At 44.9% G+C, this 25,601-nt stretch overlaps 1 protein-coding gene across 5 annotated transcripts in view; it reads left to right on the top strand.

The window, feature by feature from the left end:
* The first annotated feature begins 763 nt into the window (after window positions 1–763).
* AGK (acylglycerol kinase) overlaps window positions 764–25,601 on the top strand; it is a 73,105-nt gene continuing 48,267 nt past the window's right edge. The window contains exons 1-4 of one of the 5 annotated variants that reach the window (XM_082693860.1): window positions 963–1,251; window positions 1,792–2,097; window positions 4,763–4,880; window positions 24,717–24,756. In XM_082693860.1, coding sequence (XP_082549986.1) covers window positions 4,780–4,880; window positions 24,717–24,756 — 141 coding nt within the window. In that variant the 5' untranslated portion in view covers window positions 963–1,251; window positions 1,792–2,097; window positions 4,763–4,779. Of the gene's footprint in view, window positions 1,252–1,791; window positions 2,098–2,230; window positions 2,252–4,414; window positions 4,478–4,531; window positions 4,644–4,762; window positions 4,881–24,716; window positions 24,757–25,601 lie in introns of those variants that run through there. The other 4 variants (XM_082693861.1, XM_082693863.1, XM_082693862.1 and 1 more) reach the window with 4 other exon arrangements.

Raw genomic sequence — 25,601 nt, 5'->3', positions numbered from 1 at the left:
TTAACTCCTGGAAGATGAATTTATGACTAATTTATGACTTAGTCCTATTTTGATGCAGATATTTCCCATTTGCTGGTGACATATCTGAGTCATAGGCTCCCCCTGTTTCTATCTATACAAACATGCAGTATAGGAGAGAACAGAAATTCTTTTTCAGAGACCTACCATGCCCCTCACCACTGCTCCCCTCTTCTTTTGCATGGGTAGTTCTGAGGTTTTTACTCCATAGAGATGTCTCATCTTTTCTAGTTTCAAAATCCATGCAGAAACCTGGGAGTCGTTTCCAGATTTCTCTGCTGGGAACACAACAGGCTGACATCACCATCCCCATTCACCCCTGTACTGGCCACAGTGAATTGAAGGCTTCATATTAAAGAAAGAACGTAAACTAACAAATATTCCCGTGTGGCCCTGGGAGCGCTTTTCAGTTAGGGATGTTCCTGAGTGAGGCCTGGGATGCTATGCATGTCTGTGTTTGGCCTCGTTGGAGGGGCTTCTTCTCTCCAGGGGTTTTCTCCCAGGTGGCAGACACCCGCCACCCTTCTTCACAGGCTTTCTGGGCATCTGCCTCGTGATGCCCGATCTTTCCAACAGCATATGGTTCCAACTCAAAATCAAGTTTTCCTCTCCCAAGTTTTAGGAAAAAAACTTCTTTCTAGATTTTCTGATTGGAAAATCTGATTGGATCATGGTATGTGCCTCCAAGCAGAACTTTTCCCATTTTTGGAAACCACTGTTTTGTTGAAGCCCTAAAGCTCAGTCTGCCCATTGGACCCTCCCGCCTTAGTCCCGGATTTTTCTAGCCTTACAGGGGACGCCGTTCAGCAACTCATTTTAAAGCAAATGTTCTAAGAGGTTGGGAGAAGAGAAGCGAAAATAACTATCGCCCATACCTTCAACATCACATTTTATAGCTACAAGATGTGCTTCACGATGATCTTCTCACTTCCCTCATTTACTGACAGAGCCTCGGGAGAGAGGGCATAGCAAGTTCCCACAATCTAGTGTGGCCCCGTGAGGAGGAGAAGCTGGCAGAGTATGAATTATTTCGCCAAAACCTCGCTGCATGTTCTCATGGTTCCTAACGCGTACGTGGAGTGGAAGACAGAAAGGACTCGTGTCTCTCTGTAGCAAACGGGGAACTAAGAATTCAAGCTCTCCGGAGGCTGGAACCGTGCGGGGTGCGGTCCATGAGCGCCTCCCCAGGGCCGCACTCCACACCCGGCAAAGCTGGCTGACGGAGGGAAGAAGGTGAGAAAGAGACGTGCATGGATCGGTTTAGTCCCAACACTAATTGGGGAGAAGGGGCCAGGCGCTGGCGGGAGGGGGAGGAATTCGAGCTGCTGCCTGGTGGTCAGCGCGGGCCCCGGCCTCTCGGTAGCTCTCGCCTCCGGGATTTACTCACTGCACGTGGCCATGGAGAAATGTAAAGTAAACCAGACCCCATCACTGCCCCGGCTTAATGCCCCCACTCCTGCCCCTCTCCTTCCGTACAACGGGCGGACTCCCTGCGACCACGACCGCGACCCCGGCCCACCTGCCCCGCGTCCCCGCCCGGCGCACTCCTTGGCTTCGCCCGCCCGGGCCCCCACCCCCTGCCAAACTGCCTCCGGCTTTAGAGCTTTCGCCCCGGCTGTTCCCTCCCCCAGGTCTTTGCAGGCCCCGCTCCCTCTCCTCCCCATCAGCGGCCCCGCTCGGAAAGGCTAACCCGCGCCGCCCGACGTAGCGTAGGCCTCGCCCACCCACTCCCTTCAGATCGCGCCGTTCGTGGTGCGTTGGTCTCGCCCTTAGGATCGAAACGTGCCCTGTTCATCCACGGTCCGCTTTAGAGCCGGTCCTAAAGCAGTGTCCGCCGTGGTGGTTCCCGGTAAACGCTGCGGAGCGACCCCCGGCCGGGTGAAGGGCCGCACCGACGAATCCCCGCGCGGAGGAAGAGCGCCCGCGGCCCCCGGGCGGCGACCCCCGCACGCAGCGCCGTCCCCGCGCGTCGGGAAGCGCAGCGGAACCCCGGCGCGGCGGGCGCGGTTTCCCGTCACAGCGCGGGGGAAGCTTGAGGGAGCGCACAGGAAGGCAGGGCGTTGAGCGGGAGCCGCCCGGGTGAGTGGCGGGGGGCGGCGGCGGGGAGCGGAGAGCGGGTCGCGGGCGCCGGGCCGGGCCGGGCCGAGGGCTCCGGGGTGCGGGACGGAGCTGCGGGAGCCTGCCCGGGGCGCGGCGGCCGGGCGTGCGGGCCGCGGGAGCCGGCGGGGAGAGGGTGGGAGCCGGGCCCCCCCCGAGGGATGGCGGGGTCCGGGGTGTCACTCCCCGGGTCAGCGGGTCTGGGTTCTGGGACCAGAGCTGTCGCTGCCCCGTGTGACCCTTACTCACTCTTCTTGCCTTTTGGGCTTCGGCTTCCTCATTTGCAAAACGGGGAGAATCGTTTCTGATCGTCTGACGGCTTCATTCATTCCCGGTGCTTTTCGAGGTTGTGTTTCCTAGAGAAGCCTAGACCGCGCCCACCCGGGAGGGGTTCGCCGTCTAGGGAGAAAATCCCCTCCGTCCCGGCAGGGAGGGCCCAGTACAATTAGAGTTTGGGCGTTGTTACAAACAAACAAACAAACAAACAAACCAAACCAAACAACGGGAACAACCCACCCCCTGGCCAACCTGCTTTACAGAGGAGAGATGTTCATTTTGAACATATGAAATTTAGACTTTAACTCAGATTAAGGAAGACGAATTCTCTTGGGCGCTTTAGAAGGAATATGCATTCTTGGCTTATATATGGCGCAATTGCCACGACAACTTAAATCCAGAAAAATTTACAAAGGGCATTCACCGTTCTTTCAGGTGTGATCTTTTTAGCCAAATGACTTAATCAGACAGGTGTAGTATCCTCATTTTTACTAATGAGTCCTGTGCATTCGCAGCCCCATCAGAGGTGATTTGTACAGCCTGCTGAGTTAATCAGAGCAGGTGCTGTGTTCTCATTTGACTAACAGGGAAAGACCAGCCGGTAGAGGCTAAGTGACTTACCCAGGCTCGCCGTGTCATAAAGTGACTCTGGAATTCAGGCCTCAGGACCCTTGCACCACTGCTCATTTCACTACACTAGACTGCCTGCATGTTTCCATGTTTTTATGCACGAATCACTGTTTTGTGGCCAAAAGGGAGTTCCACTGGATCACGGGTGGAAAATCATGGATGAAAACAGACTTTTATCAACTCTCAGATTGCTCTCTAACAGCATTGGTGTTTTCCCCTCTTTCTACCCTTGCCTTGGGTGATTTTTATCTGCACTCAAACTTTGACGAGTCCCAAATCTGTATCTTCTACCCCGTTTCTCCCAGCTTCAGACTGCTAGATCCAGACTTCCGCTGATCATTTGAATACCCACTTGGATATCCTCTGGGCATCTCAAACTCACTCTCTCAACAGCACACGCCACCTTTCTACACAAACTTGTACTACAGATCTAATGACTGAAAACTTTTATTGAGTTAGTTGCCCAAGTACAGCCCTGGTTTGGTTTCTCCTCTCACCTCCTACAAGCGGGCAAGTGAGGTTTATAGCCAAGGAGTAGGCTGATGGTTGGTGGATAGAAAGTTAGGTTTGATGAAGGGTGGACAGTTGTGAAGGAATATGTTCGGTTGAGTATGAGGAAATCAAAGTAAACGGGACACTTAGGAAGGCCTGTTTGTTAGGATTCTTCTTGGCATCCTTTGTCTTCAGAGATGGTGCTCCTTTCTTCCGGGTTCAGGGAGTGTATTTCACAGATGAGGGTTTTATGACTGGTTTCAGGGAAGAAGGTCAGGTGAGGAGGTCACAATGACCTTCCCGCATCTGTCATTTTCTCAGACTCCCTTAGCTTAAAATATTCAATATGCTCAGGTGCCACATATTGGGGTAGTATGTCCTGAACCCTGTGACATTCACCCAGTTAGCTGTTGAATGACTATTGTGTGCTGTATCTTATTTTAAGCACTGGGGATACAGCAGTGACCAGAACAGAGTCCTTATTCTTACAGAGTTGACATTTCAGTGCGATGAGCTCATAAACAAATTAGCAAATAAGCATCATCAAATGATAAGTGCTGTGAAAAAGCAAAACAGAGTAAGGATCTATATTGTTGCTTGGTTTTTTAGTAAAGTTGTGTGAATTTACTTGCTTAACAGGAGTACGTGAGTGAGTTTATTTTGTCATCAGTGAATATGACCATGTAACCATTTCTTAGTTTTAGAGGTGACTGGTACTAATCCTTTGTCATTTGCATGTTTTCAGTTAACTAGAAGGTGAGCGTTTTCACACAGCCATTTGCACTTGCCCTGTGAATTTTCTGTGCATGTTCTCTGCTTATTTTCCTTTTGAGGGGCTAGTGTTTTCCTTTATTTTGAATGAGCCCTTCAGAGTCCTTTATATGTAATCGACAAATACTCTTTAACAGTGGTAGAGTGACTGCAGGGAGAAAGGAAAAGCGGGAAGCCTGGAATTCGCTTCTCTGTACGTCTCTGCTTGCTTTGAATACGTGAGGTTCGGGTGAGCAGAGAGGGAAGCAGTGCGTTTAGGTGGAAACAAGTGAGGAAAGAAAGAAGAAAGACAGGTGGGCAGTGAGAAGATGGAGTTGATGAGCCTGGAAGGGAGCAGATGGGAAGAGACCGGAGAAGGGGTAAGGAGGAGTAGGAATGAGGGAAGAAAGATAGGACAGGTGCATGGAAGGCAGGTAGGGGGCCTTTACACAGTGAGCTGGGGTACTTACTTTTTCTTTTTCTGCCTCTGTTAATCTAGCAAATCCTTAGGAGAAGATGACCGTGTTCTTTAAAACACTTAGAAATCACTGGAAGAAAACAACAGCTGGGGTCTGCCTGCTGACATGGGGAGGCCATTGGCTATATGGAAAGCACTGGTAAGTGACAGCCCCACCCCACCTTCACCTCCAACGACAAAACCACCCAAAAGGGCCTACGGTCAAAATCTTGTCTCTGTAGCACATTGTGGTGTAAAAGAAAATTAAGTGTTAAAGCCATAAAGACACGGGCTTCTTATAACCAGTTCAGGAAAACTGTAACTATAGCGGTGCGGTGTCTTTAACACTGGACGACAGTAGATATATAGTAGTGAGATCGGAAGCTGAGGAAATTGAGAAGTTCCCTCCCAGACTCTTAGTACACAGGGATTGACCCCCTGTGTCTCCTTGTGATTTTATTCTTTCAGTTTCTTACTACTGTCTCTTGATCTGTTACCACGGGTGCTGTTAGACCCTGACTGAATCCGCTTGCTCCAGCCCCTGTGGCTTTTCCAACATTTATCCCATTAGCCTGGGTTAATAGAAATGAGACAAAGACTTTCACATCTTTTGTTTGAATAAGGAATTCAACAGCCATGGGTTTTATTAGCCTCTAGGTATGAAGGGAGAAGAATGTGCCAGATCTCCCTTCTGGTTTAACATGGTAATAAGATTTAAAGAAAGTTTTTGTGTAAAATTATATAAATAATTATGAGAGCCAATTAAATTTTCATCTTTTGGGGATTAAAGGTGACATCTCAAGTATTTAACAGCACTCTGTAATCCATCTAGGTGTCTTAAATGACTGCTTTGTTAAACAGAAAACAGCTTTTGTAAAGAAGTCTCCACAGTGGAAAGGAGATTCATACTGATACTTCTGTAAACTGTCTTAGTTCACCTTTGCATAGGTCAGAGATAATCTTAGGATGCACCATGGTATCGAGTTTTTTGGCAGCTGTAGATTAAAGGGAACAGATCCCCCCTCCCCCCTAAGTATTCTCAAGGCTCAGTGCTTGAATTCCATTAGCTAGCATGTAAAGAACAGACTTGAGAAGCTTAAAATTTGTAATACATTAAAAAAAAAAAATAGGTGGAGGAAATGTTTCGACAAATGGAAAATGAAACATAATGTGTGCCTTTTCTCCCTTTTCTAACCATCCTTGAGTCCTTACACGTCCTGCCACATGGGCACTAGGATGCCCTTTGCAGAAGCCCCCAGGCCGTGCCACAGCTCGTGCGAGCAGGAAATGATTCCTGAGGAACGCTGCCGTTTCTGCTGCTAGGTGAAGAATTGAGGCAGTATCCATGTATCCTGTCCGGGATGTCTTGTAGATACCCTAGTAATTACTTAGCTCTGAAACTGCTAGAGCCAAAATGCCTTTGGAGTCTCATTTTGCTCAAAAGGTCTCATTTTGCTCTGTCTCCACCCTTGACAATCAAGGGTGTGTTCAGGATGCAAGCCCTATTGCTCTGTTGCTTTTCCTTTTCTCAAACTTTTCTCTTGTATTTTGTAGTACTATGTGGTCTTTTTGTTTTAAAATTGTAGTAGAAAGCACATGATTTGTCACCTTGGCCGTTTTTAAGTGTGCAGTCAGTAGTGTTAAGTAGACGCACATTATTGTGCAACAGAGCTCTAGAATTTTTTCATCTTACAAAACTGAAACTCTCTACCTATTAAACACAACTCTGCATTTCCTCTCCCCACCCCCAGCCCCTGGCAAGCACCATTCCACCTTCTGTTTCTTTCAGTTTTACTATCGCGGGTACCTCGGATAAGTGGCATCATACAGTGTTTGTTTTCGGTGACAGGCTTATTTTACTTATGATGTTCTTAAGGTTCATTAACATTGCAGCCCATGGCAGGATTTCCTTCTTTTTAAAGGCTGGATCCTATTTTGTTCTATGCATGGATATAATCACATTTTCTCTATCCATTCATTGTTAATGAACGTTTGGGTTGCTTCCATCTCTTGGCTGTTGTGAGTAATGCTGCTACAGTGAATTTAGGTGTGCAGTTATGTCTCCCAGATCTTGTTGTCAGTTCTTTTGGGTATAATAGTCTGAAGTGAGATTGCTGGGTCATAGGGTGGTTCTCATTTTTTGAGGAAGCCCTATGCTTTTCCATAGTGGCTGCACCATTTTACAATCCCACCAACTGCAGGAGGCTTCCAGTTTCTCCACATCCTTCCCAACACTTGTTATTTTGTTTTTGTTTTGATAGTGGCCATCTTATTGGGCACAGTACATCATCTTCTGATTTTGATTTGCATTTCCCTAATGATTAGTAATACTTGTGCATCTTTTCAAATGTTCAGACACCATTTGTTTATCTTTGGAGAAATGTCTGTTCAGTCCTTTGCCTGTCTTTAAAAATCACTTTCCCTGGTTTTTTGTTGTTGTTGTTGTTAAACTGTAGAGCTTCTTTAGCCCATTATGAGATACATGATTTGCAGATATTTTTCTCCTGTTCCATAGGTTGCCTTTTCACTCTATTGATGGTGTCCTTTGATGCCCAGAAGCTTTTAAGTTTGATGTAATCCTATTTGTCAATTTCTATTTTTGTTGCCTTTATTTTTGGTGTCCTAAGAAATCACTGCCAAATCCAATGTTACGAAGCTTTCCCCCTGTGTTTTCTTCTGGGGGTTTTATAGTTTTAGGTCTTATATTTAGGTCTTTAATCCATTTTGGCCCTTTCCCCATTCCGTTGTTTTGGTGTCCTTGTCTAACATCAGTTGATCATAAACGTAAAGTATTTGTTTATTTACTCACTTGTTCTCTGTTCTTTTGGTCTGTATGTTCGTGCCAACACCACCAGCTTTTAAGCTTTGTAATATGTTTTGGATATTAGGAAGTATGAGGCCTCCAACTTGGTTCCTTTTCAAGATTATTTTGGCTAATTGGGGTCCCTTGTGTTCCATATGAATTTTTTTTTTCTATTTCTGCAAAACATGCCACAGATTTCGATAGGGATTGTGTTAAATCCGTGGCTCATTTGGGGTCATATGGACATTTTTGTGATATTAAGTCTTCCAGTTCACAAGCATGCATTTATTGGTGTCTCTACATTTTTTCAGCAGATTTATAGTTTGTAGTGTACAAGTCCTTCACCTTCCTGGGTTAAGTTTATTCCAAAATATTTTATATTTTGGTGCTATTGTAAATGGGACTATTTTCCCAATTTCCTTTATTGGCTTGTTCATTGTGAGTGTATAAAAATAATGGATTTTTTTGTGCTGATTTTTGTATCCTGCAACTTTCCTAAATTTGTTCCAGTGGTTTGTTGTGTGGAATCTTTAGAAGTCATCTGCAAACAGATAATTTCTATTCTTTTCCAATTTAGATGCTTTGATTTCTTTGTCTTGCCTAATTGCTCTGGCTAGGACTTCCAAAACCACGTTGACCAGAAGTGGTGAGATCTTTGCCTTGTTCCTGATCTTTAAGAAGAAGCTTTGTTTTTCACTGTTGAGTATAGGTTTTCCATATGTGGCCTTTGGCTCTGTTCAGATACTTCCTCTACCCTTGGGGGCTGAGGACCTTATTGTCACTTGCCCCTGTTCCGCTCCTGAAATCTGGAGCTTCTGTGTCCCGTTCCCCCAGTCTGCCATTATTCGTTTCCTAACCTTAGTTCCCTTTCTCAGTGTCACCAAGACTTCCTGTCCCTTGGGCCCTCCTTCGGTTCCTTCCTAATCTGTCACTCTCTCTACTTTCTTCACTTTTTCCGATCCTAATTTCTCGATCCAGCGCATCACCCACTTCTCAGCTGCACGTTTCACGCGCCCTCCCAGCCTTCTCGGGCTCTCGCTCCTTCTCCTGCACAGTTAAGCCATTCCAGTTGGTTTTGTCCGTTTCCCAGCCTCCTACTCCTTCTCCCTCCTACCCAGTCTTGGTTAGAATTATTCTCACCAGTTTTAGTCCCCATCCTTTTTAATAGCCGAGCTCCAGACCCAGTTGACTGTCCTTGAAGTACTTTTTTTCATCGGCTCCTGTTCTTCCTCCTTGATGTGTGGGTGTTTGTCGCTCTCTGGCTCTCTTGGCGTGCCCTTCCCTTCCACTCTGGCCTGAGGGAATTGGTTCTCGAGGACTCTGCCCCAGGCCATCTTCTCACACTACGTCCTCTCCCTCTGTGATCTCTCCTCACAGTGCCTGCAGTTTCCAGCTGCAGTCGGCAAATCCCAGGTTCATTACCATTTTGACCTCTTCAGAGCTCCAGACCTACATCTGTATTCAGCTGTTTACTTACCTACTTGCCCGCTTCACCAGTGCCTTAAGCTCAGCGCCTTAAGCTCAGCGACTTGAAAATCAGGACGTTCTTGCCACCCCCAGCCTTCTCAGTGATCAGTACCACTCACCGTTTTCTGGCTTCCCAAACTAGAACCTGAACGTCACCCCGTGACGGTCCTTGCTCCTCCGTTCCCACATTCAGACCATGCGTTCTAAGTGCGTTTTGCCTCTTCTACATCTCCGAATGTGTTCAATTTTCTTTTTGCCTGCTGTACTGTCACCACCACCAAAATGTCATCCCTGGCCTGGATTCGTATTAAATGTATCCTAACTGTTCTCTCCTCACAGGTACTCTTGCCTGTTTCTTATCTAATTTCCCCACCCTGCCAGAGTGATCTTTCAAGAAGCGAGGACTGCTTAACAAAATAAATAAATAAATAAGAAGTGAGGACTGCTGCTTTTAGACTCAAGTTTACATGACTTGGCCCCAAGTGTATACGTCTCCAGCCTCGCCACATCTACACTTTAGTGTGTAGAATTATCAGGTCACACTCTGGAAGAAGTCTCTTTCCGTGAAGTTCTATTTCAGGGTTCCTTGGAGGGTCTTTACGCATGGAGCCCTCCTGGAACACTCTCCTCAACCCTTCTTCCCCAGCCAGCTGCCTTTCCTCCAGGTCTCAGACATTCTTTCTTCCCCATGCCCTGCACACACATTTATAATCTTCCTTTCTGTCTCATTGGGCAAGGTCACCATCCTCCTGCCCGAGGCCAGCCCCTCCAGTGCGGATCTACATCCTGTTCTCCCAGTGGTTAGCCTGTCCCTCCCTTTATGTTTAGTCTCACCCTTCCTGCTTTTCCCTCCTACTTGTCAAACTCCTTGTGGCTTGAACTTGTCCTCTCTCAACTTTGTATTTCCATTTATTCACTGCCTTGTGTCTCTTCTTCCATTTTTGCCATTCTTGAAAGCATACGCCACCTCTGCAGTCTCTACCTTTACAGAAGAATAAGCTTAGTAAAATTTGATTTCTGTTTCATCATTTGATTGAACCTACTGTTGTCAAGGTCATTAATAGCTTCTTGGTTGTCAAGTTCAGTGGATACTTTTCAATCAATTTCTGTCACATTGATTCTTCTTGACTCTATGTTTTTTAGCTAGTTGGAGGTGATTTCTCAATCTGCTTATTATCCCTTTGATGTTGGACTCTCCTAGGTTCTGATATGCTCATTCCACACCTGGCTGAGGTGATCATAACCATACTGCTATTTTCTTTCTTTCTTTTTTTTTTTTTAAAGATTTTATTTATTTATTTGACAGAGAGAGATCACAAGTAGGCAGAGAGACAGGCAGAGAGAGAGGAGGAAGCAGGCTGAGCAGAGAGCCTGATGCGGGACTCGATCCCAGGACCCTGAGATCATGAGCTGAGCTGAAGGCAGCGGCTTAACCCACTGAGCCACCCAGGCGCCCCACACTGCTATTTTCAAGTACAGTATCATAAGGGTATCATAAAGGTCCTTATCTTGCTTCTCTTGACATTGTCTGCAAATAGTGGTCCTGGGGTTATATCATGTGACCAGCCATCAAAATATTCTTTCCAAAAGAGAACTCAGATCATAGCCTCCTTCTGCAGATGACCTGTAAATGACTCTCCAGGGTCTAGAGGACAAAGACCCAATTCTTCAGTCTGGCATAGAGGCCCTTTGTGATTTGGCCCTGGTCTTCCTCTCTAGTCTTTTCCTGGTCCCTTCCTGTCCCACCTCCATTGCCTATCAGCTTGTCCTGTGTTCCAGAAGTCTCTAAAAGAAGGCCTGCTCTGTTATCCTTCTCTTCCTCTTTGCATGTGTTCTTCCCACCTCCCAAACACTTCTACTCTTCTTCACCTGGCCGGTAACTCAAAAAATGTGTCCTAGGGGTGGCATTATTTGATGAAGAGGAAAGAAAAGCAACAACTACTCAACAATGTGTTGAATAATTGCTCTTTACCTGGGTCTGGGTTGGTTATTTTCATGCGAGCGGTCTCAGAACCCTGAGATCATGACCTGAGTCAAATGAAGACACTTAACCAACTGAGCCACCCAGGAGCCCCATATGCCTTCTTTTTTGAAAGGCTTCTTCCTCTCTGCACAGTGGCTTTGAGATTCATCTGTGCTGTTGGATTTATCCATAGTTCATTCCTTTATATTGCTCAGCAGTATCTACATGATAAGCATATAATAATTGCTAACATCTTAGAGAATTTTAAATTACTTGTTTTTTATTTCTAAGATGGGTGAATATAATATCTTATACATTTTAAAAAACAAATTGTTTTATTATGTGCATTTGACTATTTTCTTCCCTTTGGAAGGAAAATAGTATCTCCTGATGTAGGATTCACATGAGAATAATAACAATTCCCTGTATTTTCATGTTTATTTTAAGATTTTAATAAGGGTCGTGGTTTTTCTAAGGAAGAGTTTTTTTCTGCAACAGAATTGGAAAAGGTTGCACATATTTATTTTTATCTGCCCCATTTTTGGCTGCTGCCTTGAATTTGTCTTTTGACCCAGGTATTATTTATTTGCAGGCTCTTTTCCACGGTTACTGTAAGTTTTCTTCTCCCTTGGGAATTCCTTTCCTTTTTTTCCCTCCCTTCCCTTCACATTCAAGGAAAAAAAAAAAACAAACCCTGTGATGCTTTTCCCTTTGCCTCCTTCCCCTGCAGCTGGTTGCAGGCCTCGGCAGGAGCAGCAGGGACTGCTCTCAGGACTCCATAAGGGCAATTGAAGAGGAGGAAATGACCCTGTTTGCTGAAGTAAAGAGAATCTAAGTATTGCTCGTTCCTCTTCAACTGCTCTTCTCGAGCTTTCTGGGCTCCCTGGGGGAGATCCCGTTCCGGTCTTTCAGGTCACCATGCCAACAGTTACCTGCGGTCGTCCTCCCTTGTTTCTCACCCTTTTAGTGGCGAGGAATCTGCTCATAGAAAGCGCAGGAGAAAGGAGGCAGGAGGCAGTGGAGTCTAAAGTTGTCTCTGGAGTCAGACAGAACGGATGCGTCCTGGCGGCGTGACCGCCGCTCCCTGAGCCTCCGCGCTGCCCCGCCCTGTAGAGAGGGCTGATGACAGCGCCGCACTGGTTATGGAAGGACCAGGTGGGTAATGGTAAAGTTCTTAGCATCGTCCTGATAGACCTAAGGGCTCAATAAATGCTAGTAATTGTGAGTAAATTTGATGCACTGTATGTCCAGTACTTTGAGAGTTAAAATGAATTACTTCTGGTAACTGGGCAGCTAGAGAGACCGCTAGTGAGGAAGGGAAGCAAAGATTTGCCAGATGGTCCAACAGCATCTCAGCCTTACTTATTTCACCTGACATGTGTAACAAGACAGCTTGGAAGGTGCAGTTCGAAGACAGAACGTAACCACAAGAGAGGCAGGGCGAAGCAGTTCCAGCTAGCTTGGTCTGCGCCGTTCTGCATCTAATTTAAGCTCAGATTGTTCCTTTCACTGGAGATCTTGTCTTTGCTTTTCCGGCTCTGGTTTCTCTCCTAGTGATTTTGGTGCATGAGCCTTGGCACAGCATCTCAACAAAGACTCTTGCCTCAGTTAACAGTATCCCTTCTCTTGCTCCTTCTGGCTCCTGGCATTCAGCTGAGTCCTTTGGCTCCATGCTCTGGCGCTGGGTCTGTCCCCAACCTTGGCCTGTAACCCCCGGCTTCCTCCTGTAGTTTTCTGTGGGGCATCTAGCTTCCTGGCCAGAATTCCCGATCCTTGGAGATTTTAAAATCCCATAACCACTATGAATCCCTCAATGTGAAACTTGCAAAGCAAATACGATACTATAGTGATGATCTTGGGTCATGTGTCCCTAGGTTTTTATTAATATTGGAGTTTCCCCCCTGCCACTGAAAATAGAAACACTCATCTTGGTTATTATACATTGACTTTCATAAGTTGGGTGGGAGCCCACCTTTCAAGGTCTGTGGCCAAAAATTCCTTAGAAGTAAAAATAAGTGGTTGTAAGTTGGCCTGTGGCGGGGGGTGGTTGTGTGTTTTCAGTGTCATTCAGTTTTATTGAGAACTTAGTAATGATAATAATCATTAACACTTAATCAGTGCTTGTCACGTACCAGACACAATTCTAAGCATTTTATGTTTATTAACTCATTTTATCTTCCGAGCAGCTTTGAGATGATTATTAATCTCATACCGGTGTGAGATTAATAGCCCTGTACAGATGAAGAAACTGAGGGACAGCAAGATTAAGTCATTTCCCTAAGGTCACACAGCTAGTAAGTATTAGAGCAGTGATTCCAAGCCAGGTGGTCCTCATGTTAAATGCTCGCAATGGCTTCTGTGTCTAAGGGAGCATGAGAACAATGAAGAATCATAAGCTGAGGTTGTCTTCTGCTGTAGGCCCCATAGGGCATAAGGCAGGTATTAGAAGGTAGTGCTTCAAATCTGGGCTTCTGAGCCAGGCGGGTCTGGGTCCGAGCTTTCTCTTTGTCACTTGCTGGATGTGTGACTTTGGGCACAGCTTGTTAAACTCCACTTTATTTGTGCATATAGTATCTGGCAGCACTACACTGGGACACTTAGGACATATATTCACAGCTCCTGGCACAGATTAAAAAAAAGCAGTTACTTTTATTACAGATGTGTGAGGCACTCTGGGCTATGTCCTGTGTGAGGGTACAAAGTGAACGTTAGGGGTGACTAAGAAAAAAAAGGATTACTGTCAAGTTTTTTTTTATTATGGAAATTTTAATCATATAAAAATTAGACGAGGATAATACCCATGTGTCATCACCCAGCTTCAGTAAATATCAGCATTTTACTAATCTCATTTCATTTCTCTGCTTTTTTTTTTTTCTGGAATATTTTACATAGATGCCAGAAATTCTAGCTTATATCATTTATACTTCAGTTCCTTATCTTTAATAAGTAAGGACTTAAAAAAATCTTGCCATTATGATGAACCTAACAAAATTAAGTCTTTCATGTCTTCTAACATACAGCCCGTTTATATTTTTACCTATTATCCCTAGATTCTTTGTTTTATGGTTTTGTTCATATCAGTATCAAAACAAATTTTCACACATGCATTTAGTGCCTCTCTCTTAAGCCTCACAAACTCTAACCCCCTCCTTCTTCCATAGTATTTATAGCATTTGCCCTGGAGAATTTCTCATACTCAAGATTTGGTGGATAGTTACACCGGTCAGTGCTGTGCAGAGTCCTGTAGCCTGAGGCGAGAAGAAAAATCAGTGCTCCTGGTTCTCTCTTCAGTTAAAACTGTGATGTTTTGTTCATTGTGGGTCTTTGCATTCATTTGATTTTTAAAATTATTGTATTAAAATATTTGTCCCCATTGTGGTTTTTTTGGCCTAAATTTTGGCACCTGAGGCAGATGCATCCTTCTCCTCACTGTAGCCTGGTCCTGAGTTGTTTAATCTGTTCCTGTGTCTTGGAAACTGGTGATCAGATCCAGATGCTAGAGCTTTGCTATCTGAAGTGTGCACTGTGGCCCCGCAACACAGTTACTCCTGGGAATGGATCAGAAATGCAGCATCTCGGGCCCTACCCCACACCTGCTAAGTCCGAATGGACACTTAACCAGGTCCACAGGAGATTTGTGTGTATACTGAAGTTGGAGGAGCCCTGCTCCAGAGGCATAATTGGATTCAGGTTTAATTGTTTGGTACGAGAATGCCTCATACATGTGTTATAGATTTAAAAAAATATATATTTTGTTTAGAGAGAGAGCTTGCAAGTGGGCTGGGGGAGGGGCGAAGGAGAGATTGAATCTCAAGAGACTCTGTGCCCAGTGCAGAGGCCAATGCGGGACTCAATCTTATGACCCTGAGAGCATGACTTGCGCCAAAATCCACAGATACTTAACCAACTGCACCACCCAGGTGCTCCGTGTGTTGTGGATTTCTTATGGTATCAAGTCAGAAAGTGCGCAGCATTGAGTTGTTCTGTTTGGGGGGATATTAAGGTCGATCGGTGCATTTAGAGGCGATCGGCTTGGCCCACCCATTACAAAGTCGAGACAGTCACTTCTGAGAGTTACTAGAGCCACGTGGTTAAGAGGAGGAGCGACCATATGGGTTAGAATGTTGACTTTACACCTGCCTGCAATGCACCATGGCTGAGCTTCAGTTCTCTGTAAACTGGAGATGATCGGAAACCATCTCCTCAGGTTGTTGTGCTGATTTTTCTTAGAAAAGGGCCAGCCACAAAGAATGCACTCCCATCAGAAGTAGCCCTTCTTTTCTCTTTTCGCTTTGCATCCTTGTGGGAGAAAGCATCCTAACTAGGATGTGTTTGGAGTTGGGCCTTCAGCGAGTGCGACCGTGTGCTAGCTGATACAGAGGCAGAAGATGGAAATGCACTGCACGGTGTATTTTTGGAGATTGGCAAAGAGTTTGACTTCACCAGAGACTCCAGTCTCTAGGTTTTTTTTTTTTTTTTCCCCAGTAGAATGGGAGGAAAAGCCGGATTCCGGAAGTCTTTGTGTAGGCAGTTTGTTGCATTTGGTGAGCAGTGGTGACTCGGTGACGACGTTTAAGGAGAGGAGCGGGTCATGAGCAAAGTTGGGCTCAGGAAGCGTAGTGCAGCCCCCTTAGGCAAGAGACCCTGGAGCGGAGGGCGTGGGAAGGCTGCAGGTGTGTGTGTGCGCACTTTGATAGTGTACATACAAGCTGAGAGAGGCCAGACCAGAGTGGTGGCATTGGGAATGGAAAACTAAATGGAAGCAGTGAGGCTTGACCGTGTGAGTGATACGTGGGCATGAGTTCTGTAGGCAGGTAGACATGTTTGCATTTCACTACTTAGTAGCTATGCGACCTCTATCAAGCCCCTTAAAGTCCTTAAGCTCTGCATTTTGGTCTCATTCTGGGGTAGTGGGGTCTGGGGTAATGAGGTCTGCTTAGCAGGTGAGGTGTGAGGATGAAGTGAGCTGATGCATGTCCTAGTGCCTGGTCCCGTGCCTGGCTCCTGGCTTCCCACCGTAAGTGCTTGCTCTTACCAGCATCAGATAGTGGACTGGCTGGTTGGTTGAAGGAGAGGAAGAGAAGTCATTTTTTGGTTTCAAGACTAGGATAATTGGTGATACAGAAAGAGGCAAGTCGCCTGGGAGAATTGGTTTGAGGAGGTATTATTCTATTCCCTGTTAGCTATGTCGGGTTTGAGACCCTGACAGCATATCCAGGGGGAAATGTGTTAGATTCCAGGAATAAATTATGCATGAGCCACACTTGACTGGACCCGTATTATTTCTTTTGGTACAGATTATGGTTTCAGTAATGTCTCGAGCTTCATCTTTAGGTATCTTGGGGGTTCTGACAAAGCAGATGTTTTACCTTGACATCAGTTCGGATTAGCCTCTGACTTTGCAGTTGGTGGTCTAGGCAGGGCTAGTTCAGCATCGGGGGAAGGTAGGGAGGGCTTTTCCCCTCACAGCTTTTCCTCATTTCACATTCTGTTGTGGTTTTAAGGAAACAGTTCGTATTGCTTTTCAGCCATTTCACGGTTCTCCCTCTCTTCTCTCTCTGCACAAGCTGATGCTAAAGTTTGGGGTATTAATAGGTGCTATTTAAAGAAGCTCATTTATGGGCAATTAAATAACATGCCTGTCAGCTCAGATTTGATAGGGAATGGGGAACTTTTTTTTTTAAGGTGCAATGAAGTTTAATTATATTCCCTTTCCTTTTAGCTCTTTTGTCATTTTATTTAGAAAACGGATTTTTTTTTTTTTTTTTTTAAAGAACCTGTATTCTTTCCCATATGTTGATGGTGGAGGGTGGGGTAGGGAGGACTGAGCTGGAAGGGCAGGAGGCGTATCTAAATTTTGTTGATTTCACATACTTTTCAGGGCTGTTTCTGTGAGTGGTATTAGCTTCTCCAGGCTGTGCTGAGAGAACTGTCCACTAACATCTCAGGTAGTGCGTGTCGTGGGACAGCAGAAACACTGACCGTAGGAGCTGGCTAGTTTATGATTTGCTAGGTCAAAAGGTCTGCCCTGTATCCTAGAGCCCAGAGTAAATACCCCTTTATACCCGTGGTTTATAGAAAACACCCGGTAGGCCTGGAGGGAAAGAAGGGACTCCCCCTTGTGTTTTCTTCTCGAACAGCTGACGTAGCCTCTGTGCAATCTGTTTTCTGTCTTCCCTGTATCTGCCTAAGTAGAGGAGAGTACCTTGTGTATAATTTACAAGAGTAGCTATTTTCTCTAGATTTTTAATTTCAGTGAATCATCCGTTCTCGTTCGCTGCGGACTCGAGGGACTGATGCCCTCCCTCGCTCCTTCTTTCCCTGTTTTAGTAAATACAGTTCTTTGGAGAATGCTCTTGGCTTGCTTTATGTTGTTACGGAAAATGTTAAAAAAAGAAAAAAAAGTTGATCCTTGTATATTGTTGAATATACCACCAAGTAAAGAAATCCATCCAGGGGTACACTGACCTCAAGATTCCTGACGTAAGTGTGGTGTACTTTTCACTAGCCCAGGCTGAAGTGGTGCCATACATTTGTCTTTTACATTTGACGGTAGACTGAACTTTGTTTTTCCTTTGCTAGACTTCCCCAGCAGCAACAGGGATGACAGATTTTAATGCCAGTGATTGCTCGTCTGACTCCTTATTTTCTCCCTGTATGTGCTCTAAGGGGCATTGAAATGAAGACAGTCACCACTTAATATATGGTTATCAGTAGGATTTCTTCTTGACCTTTGATACTTTCCTGACCATTATGGAACTTCTTTATCTCATTGTGGTTGGGAGAGGTAAGAAGATACAAATTTCTGAAGTAGCAGGTAGTACATCATGTGGAGGCCTGGAGAACAAGAAGGAACGTCATCCTCTGGTTGAGTGGAAAGACCAGACCAGAAGGCCCTAAAATCCTCTTCAAAGTCATCAATGTCTTTATGGTTCTCCTGGAGTTTGTGACCTGGCACTCTAACAATTTACTTGTCTCGACTGAGCATTCTTCAGGCCCAGAATATCCAGCATGTTCTTCAGCAGGCTGCATGTCTCCTTGCTTGGTGACAGATCTTTGTCTCGGGCAGAGATGAGCAGTATCGTCCCACGTGTGGTGCTTCGCACAGCGGCAGCCTTCATGTGTTTGGGTGGGGAGCTGGGCTGTGGGGTGGGAGGGGGCGATGTTTACTTGACAAAGGTCCCCCACTCTGCACACAAGAGAATCTCTTCTCTAAGGTGATTTTCTGTCTCTGCTTCCGTTTCCACTCCATCCGGGTTCTTACACAGACAATCCTTGGGCAGTGCCACTGGCAATATCATGATTAATTATTCTAGGAAGCTCAGAGAAGTTGAAGTAGTTGTTATAAACATCTAAGCTTGAAACCTGCTTTGTGGAAAGCAGAAACTGGGTTTGCGTGCACCAAGGGAAAAGCCAGTGGTAGAAATTGCTGTCCAGTTTGCCTCTAGACTGTAGAAGGAAATATCTTTTTTGGGAAATAGGATGGATCAATATGATATTTTTTCTTTCCATGTCAAGTTGTTATTGAAATAACAACTTATCTTATTTTGCAGTCCTAAAGTAATAAATAAAACCTTTATGGCTCAGAATAAATTGTGCGCATCGCATTTCCTGTGGTAGCAGGCACGTTCATGTTCTTCCGAAGCCTCAGGCAGAGTGACATCAGCAAATTTTTTAAATTTTCCAATCCAGAAGCTTCTGGTTTGTCTATCAAAGAACCTGCATTTTAGTACTAAGCAGATCTTCAGGGACCTTTTTTGATGTAACTGTTTTAAATTGTGTTAAACTTCAATTCTCTTGGGAGGCAGCATGATGTAGTAGAAAGTGCATAGGCTTGGAATTTATATACAGTAGTTTGGGTTTTTTGTTTGTTTGTTTGTTTGTTTTCTTTTCTTTTTTTTTTTGGTAAAAGGGTCTTAGGTTCACTTTCAGATTCTTGCCCCATTAGCAGTCTAGAATTTCTCTGATACCAGACTCAGCTACTGGACAGTTCTTGTGGGGCTTCCTGGTATACCAAAAGGAGTTCCTCATTGAGCTTTTAGATGGTTCTAGTTCCATTACCCTGTCCCCTGAACACGCGCACACACGCGTGCACACTCGCACAGCCATGCGTCTTGATCTGTCAGGTGTCCATGACTGTTCTACATCTTCATCCTCTGCTGCACCACAGCAATTTCTCCTCTTGTCCTTTGGTGGGGATCACAGTGAGCAACTACCCAGGCAATCTGTTGGCTTGAGAATGCCAAGTACTCCCATGAAGAATCACCTTCAGTTTTCCCCTACAGGACAAAGCCTGCCTGTGAGTCCTGTGAGTCAGGCTTTCCTGTTCAAACATTTGCCACTTACTTATTAAACAGTTATTTATTAAGTGCTGTTTATCTGCAAGAGTCTGTGCTGTGTGCTGTGGAAGAGAAAACGGTGAACTGTCCATGAATTCAAGGCAATTGTATTGATGGAAAAGAAGACAAGCAGTTCTGTCTGTGGTGGGGCCAAGGGGTGGGTGGTGTTGTGCTTGGCCGTCTAGTTTTTAAAAGGGAGAGAAGTTAGAACGATCAAATCCCTGCAGGGGTAAAGCTCATTGTGTGCGCTAGGAGGAGGAAAACGCACAGCTTGCTGAGAGTGGAGGCAGCATCAAGGGCCTGATGGGGATAAGGAAGTGGTTCTTAACCTCTTGCCTCAGTTGTCCATCACGTTTTTCTTTTCCTTTATATTTTTAAAAACATATTTTTTTAAAGTAACCTCTGCATCAGCGCGAGGCTCGAATTCACAGCCCCAGGATCAAGTGTCGAGTGCTGCACTGACTGAGCCAGCCAGGGACCCCTCTGCACATTCTTCCTTCGGTTTTCAAGTGAGGCTCAGTGTCACTGTAGTTGAGATTCATCTGGCGTTCTCTGTCCTCTGTCACAGGGCTCAGGGCCTCTCTTCCTGCGGCTTCTCGCTTCCTTGTGTAGACGATCTGCTCCACTCTCAGCCCACTATTACCACGTGTGTCTTTAATCGAGATCAATGTCTGCAATCTCAGATGTGTTTCTAGCTGTCCCCTGGACCCCTCCACCTGCACTGGCCGCTATCCCAGATCTGCAGATCCAGAATGAACTCTAGCTTCCGGCCTCCCAAACCAGTACCTACTGCTGCCGTCCATCTCTGAGTGGTACCACCTTCGGCCAAAGGCTCAGTAAAAATATATGGACGCTGCCTTCGACCCCCTCAGTCCCCACGGACCAGTCGTTAAGTTTGCTTCCTAAATATCAGCTCCCCCTGTGCTCTGCTCCGTTCTGGTTCCAGGGCTCATCATGGGCTCATCGCTGACCAGTGTTCCTGGAGAACCCACCCTGCTCCCTAGATCCAGACTTGCCTTGATATGGACTTCACGCTGCAACCAGAATGATCCTTCTCACATGTAAATCTGGTCACCTCACTTATCTTCCTGAAACCCTCTCATGGCTTCTTATGGCCCTAAAGGTCAAATCCTAATTCCTGAAATAGCTTAAAAGGCTGCTGGGGCCCGGGTGCTGCCTGCCCTCCTCTTCTGCGGCTCCTCCCACGGCGGGCTGCCTCCAGCTGTCCAGAACCACTTTCTGTTTCTGAAATCGGCCAGGCTCGTACTCTGAGGCTTTGAGAGGCTCTTGCCTTCGCCTGCGTTCCCCTTCCTGGTTTTGCCCTGCTACTTTTTATTTCTCCCCAGATCTAGACTGCAGTGTCACTTCCTGTAAAAAGCCTTTTCTAATTCCCTCAAGCCTAGGTTAGATATTCCTGAACGGGCCCCTGTTGCAGAGCACATAAGAGTCATGTCATGTTATGACTGTTGAACTGCCTCTCTTCCCTTCTATCCTGTGAACTTCGTGAGGATGGGGAGTGCTGGGTTTATGCACCAGGACATCCGCACCTAGCACAGTGCCTGGCACGTCCTTTATCAAGAAACACGTCTCTTCCTTTATCACTGATACTTGCCAGGAGCTGTCCTTTGCCACGTGCTCGGAAGCTGCTTCAGGTCAGGACAGGATCTGGGTGAGTTAGTTTCACCTGCTCTTTTGGGGAGCTTTATCACACCTGAACTTATGAAAAAACACTATGAATGTAAATTTTAAAAATCAGATGAGATTAGAAGTAATGTGTGATTCATGAATGTGCTATCGAGTCTATATACTGATGAGTATTATGCATCCAGTATTGTCTGAAGTTAAGAAAAAGCATTAAAGCATTTATTTTGGGTTTGAATTCCAGTCTGCTGTTTAGTCACATGGTGATCTTGGGAAAGTCCATTAGTTCTCTGAGCCTTAACGACATCATACATAAAATGAGAATATAATGCCTGTCTGGCAAGCCTGTTACAAAGGTTAAAGGTTTGTGAAAACGGTGGCTGTGGTAGCTGGCACATGGGAGTTGCTCCGTGAATTTCAAGTTATTTTCTCTTTTTTTCCAGTAAAAATGCCTTTCCTGGAACATTTTTGGAATTTCTTTTTTTGAAATAGTTTTCAGAGCTGGCTATAGGCGATCGGAATAGATCAATGGGAGAAATCTTTTTGTGGGTATGTTTGATTTTTTAGAAACAGCTTGGTTCAGAGAGCAAAATCAAGATGGTTAATGCCATTTTTGATATTTAAAAAAATTAAGTATGATTATAATGAGATTTTCTTTTGTAGTATTTAAATTGGCACATAGTCTGGCTTTCTCACAGGTGGCATTGACAGCATATTCCATCTGGCACATTAAAATCCAGGGAATTAATTATAAAGAAATCTTTTGATTTTGAATAGCACTCCGGTAAATCAAGAAGTATTAGCAAGCTCGAGAGAACTGAGGTCTTTAATCATATACTTAATCACAAGTTAACATTCAAAATTTTACTTCTAGCAAAAAAGAATTTAGGAAACAGTGAACCACGGTGCTGTATTCTTGTATTTGGGGCCATTCTCTTTTCATCTAGGTCCACAGGAGTCCGTGTGGCTGGAGTGCAGTAAGGAAGAGGGTGTCTTATGAAGAACCCCAAGGAGTCTGGCACCTTCAGAGGCCTGGCCCTAGTGGGAGGCGAGGAGCCAGCTGGGGGAATCAGGCAGGGATGTACGGGCAGGTGTGCAGCCATTGTAGCCGTGAGGGGCCTTGTACAGAACAGCCTGTAGGATGTGTTCATCACAGAAGAGACTGGAGGTACAGGTTATTCTATCTATAGGAAGAAACAAGTGTTTGGAAGAGCACAGTTCTGTGTGGTTCTGTGTGGTGGTAGTGGTACCCCCAGGGCCAGTGTGGAAGCCGGACTGAGGATTAGCCTAGACCAGGGGGATCCAGTGACATTGCTCAGGTTACTGCAAGGAACCCAGGTTTATTTGGTGATCTACTGGTTACTAAGGATTTAGTATTTTACCTCAGCATTGTATAGACGTCATGAATGGGAGGTGTCAGGGTCAACTCTAACGGGTTGTTGACATGTTCATTATTTTTAAATATTTGACTACTCTGTACATTGAGATGACTTCATCTTGTATATGTGTAAGATCTATGTAATTGTTGCTGTTGGGATGATTCACCGAGAGGAGTTGCTGGAGAGCATTTGAGAAGAAGAGCGAAACGTGAATATTCATGAACCTTGAGTGGGGGGAGGGAGAGAAGCCTGTGCACCTCCCTTCTGCTGCTCGGGAGTCACGGGGTGGTATCAGTCAAGGAAGTGGGACTGAACCTGGCAGTTAAGGTGCTTGTGGACTAGACACAAGGGATTAGTCCCCGTAAGATGTTTGTTACGGGACAGAATGCACTTTTGAGGTATGGCTTTATCATTTTAATTGAACATTGTTCTTAGGTTTCAGATGGGCAGTATTTTTTAAATTAAATTTGAATGCCAGTGTAGTTAACAGTGTTATATTAGTTTCAGCGGTGCCACATAGTGATTCAGCACTTCCGTACATCACGCCCTGCTCGTCACAGCAAGTGCTCTCCTTCATCCCTATCACCGATTTTACCCCCCGAGCCCACCTCCCCTCTGATAACCATAAGTTTGTTCTCTATATTAAAACTGTTTCTTGAGTTCTCTTTCTCTTCTTTTCCTTTGGTTGTTTTGTTTCTTAAATTCCACATATGAATGAAGTCTGACGGTGTTTGTCTTTGACTGACTTATCTCATTTAGCATTTTACTCTCTGGATCCATCCATGTCCTTGCAAATGGCAAGATTTCATTCTTTTTTATGGCTGAGTAACACACCACATCTTTGTGCATTCATTAGTTGATGGGCACTTGGACTGCTTCCATAATTTGGCTCTGGTAGAAAATGATGCTGTAAACGTAGGGGTGTACATATTCCTTTGAATTAAGTGTTTTTTTATTCTTTTGTATTCTAAATACCCACAGACAGGCATCATTGCTTCTTCCCCTCACATGGTGCTTTCTAGTTAAAGCTGACTGCTGTTGATGTCTAGGGTTTGTTCTTCAGTTTGGCTCTGGAAGAAAAATTATTGCGTAGCCTTGGACAGCAGCTGTGGCAAAAGGCGAAAGGTTGTTTATTCTCTTTCAGTTCAGACTTAACTATCAAAATTAGTTTTGGATAACTGTATAAATGCAAAATTTGAGGGCTTCAATGTTAGAAGGAAGGTCTAGGAAGACTTTTTTTTTTTTTTAAAGAAAGAATTTAAGTGAAAGAACCCTTTTCTCTTTTTAATTCTTTCATATACATTGTTTATTGGCTGTTTTTAACTGTCATTAACCAGGTTGAAGTTACTATCTTAGCAATGCCAGCAACATACATTAGAGATGACTCTTCAAGAAGATTCTGGAGCCTGCTGGGCAATCGGCCATTTACAGTGTTCTTACAGTATAAATGGCATAAACACATTTTAGGAACCTTTATGTTACATAGATGAACATTTTTCTGATAGAATGTTTTCATTTTTGCAAGCCAGAGTTTCACCTCATGCCAAAATTTCCCATTTGGGCTGCAATTGAGTGTCTGACAGTGACAGAAAAAATAAGAGATAACATAGTAGCAAAAGTGACTAAGCATCAAACTTATTTCTGGCAAATCACCTGAACAATTTCCACCAGATAAGGAAAATGCAGGATATGCGCCTTCATCTTGTATTGCTGTGCAAACAAATTACTACAAACTGGGTAGTTCACACAACTCACATCTATTATCTTACAGTTCTGTGGGTCACAAGTCCGACACAGGTCTTACAGGGCCAAAGTCAAGGTGTCAACAGGACTGCATTCCTTCTGGAGGCTCTAGGGGAGAAGCCATTTCCTTGCTTTTCCAGCTTCTAGAGGGTACCCTCATTCCTTGACTGTGGCCTCCTCCTGTGTTGAGCAACAGCAAGCTTGCACCTTTCTGACCCTTCTTCCATTGTCACATTTGCTGCTGATCCCAGCCTAGAAAATTTTCTGTGCTTTTAAGGACCCTTGTGATGAGATTAGACACCCCTGCATAATCCAGGACTGTCTTCCTATCTCCAGATCCTAGGCTTAATCGCATCTGTAAAATCCCCTTTGCCACCTAAGATAACATATTTTCAGGTTCAGGGGATGTGGATGTAGACATCGTGGAGGGAGGGGGTCTTGTGCCCCCCCATCCTGTGGAAACACTCAACAATAGGATTTCTTTCAGAGAAAGTTTTTTTCACATGTGTTCGTTATGTGTCACAGGTTTTGAAGAGTCTTTCACTTGGGTGTTTTATAGGGAAGAGTTGGGCATATTTAAAGAAAAAAAAAGCAGTTTTGTTTGTTTGGATTGTAACCTGCTTATTAAAGCTAATGTTCGTTCTTTTGTTTGCTTTGATAGCGACAACCTGCTAAGGAGAGCCGCCTGTCAAGAAGCTCAGGTAATACCACGGAGTGTGCTAAATTCAAAACCTGCTTTATCTCTGTTGCGCAGCAAACTCGGGCTAACCCCGGGGGACAAGCGCGGTGCCTTGCCTCGGTGCAGTGTGGATTTTTTCCCTACCGTAGGGGGGATGAGTCAGGCCGAGAGCCAGCTCTGAACAGAGCGGGAGGAAGTTAACCATCTGGTGTAGAGCAGTTCCAACGCCCACCCTTTTAGATTGTTTACTTCTGGATTAGTCCTAAGAACACATACTTGGGCTGGTTGGAGCCCTGGGAGTTTGTTCATGTCTGTGGTAGTCCTTAAAGATCGGGCTGAGCCCTGAATCTTCCCTGATCCAAGTAACCCCTGAGGATTTCTGTTCAGAACACGCGTTACCCCTTAAAGTCAAATGTTCTTTCAAGGCATTGATTCATATTTTTAAAGCCTGTTCAGCACAGCTGATTCAGACCATGTGAGCATTGTTCTCCCAGGCCCGTGATACTGCTCTGAAATAATCATGTATCCGGCAGTATTATAGTTGCATTATAGATCTTTTCGAGTTCAAGACCACATTTTTGTTGTGTCCTCCCCTCCAAGTTTGTAGGTTGTGCCTTGCAGGTGAGTTTCCATGACTGAGTTGCCTCTTTGTTGTATGTCATTTAAGCTTATGATATCAGAAATACCAAAAAAGAAACTTGAAGTAAAAAATGACAAAGGTATGATGTATTTAGTGGAAGGAGGTGGGTGGCAGACCTCATGTTTGTTACGGAAATGTTTTCACGGGTGACAATAGATACTATTAATACATTGCTCTTTTTGGTGGTGATCTAACTGCTCTAAGTCTGTGTTTTAGGAGTTTGATTA

This window comes from Mustela nivalis, assembly GCF_964662115.1.
Source record: "Mustela nivalis genome assembly, chromosome: 12".
NCBI lineage: Eukaryota > Metazoa > Chordata > Mammalia > Carnivora > Mustelidae > Mustela > Mustela nivalis.
Note: the sequence above shows the minus strand (reverse complement) of the source record. Positions and strands in the feature narration are given on the sequence as shown.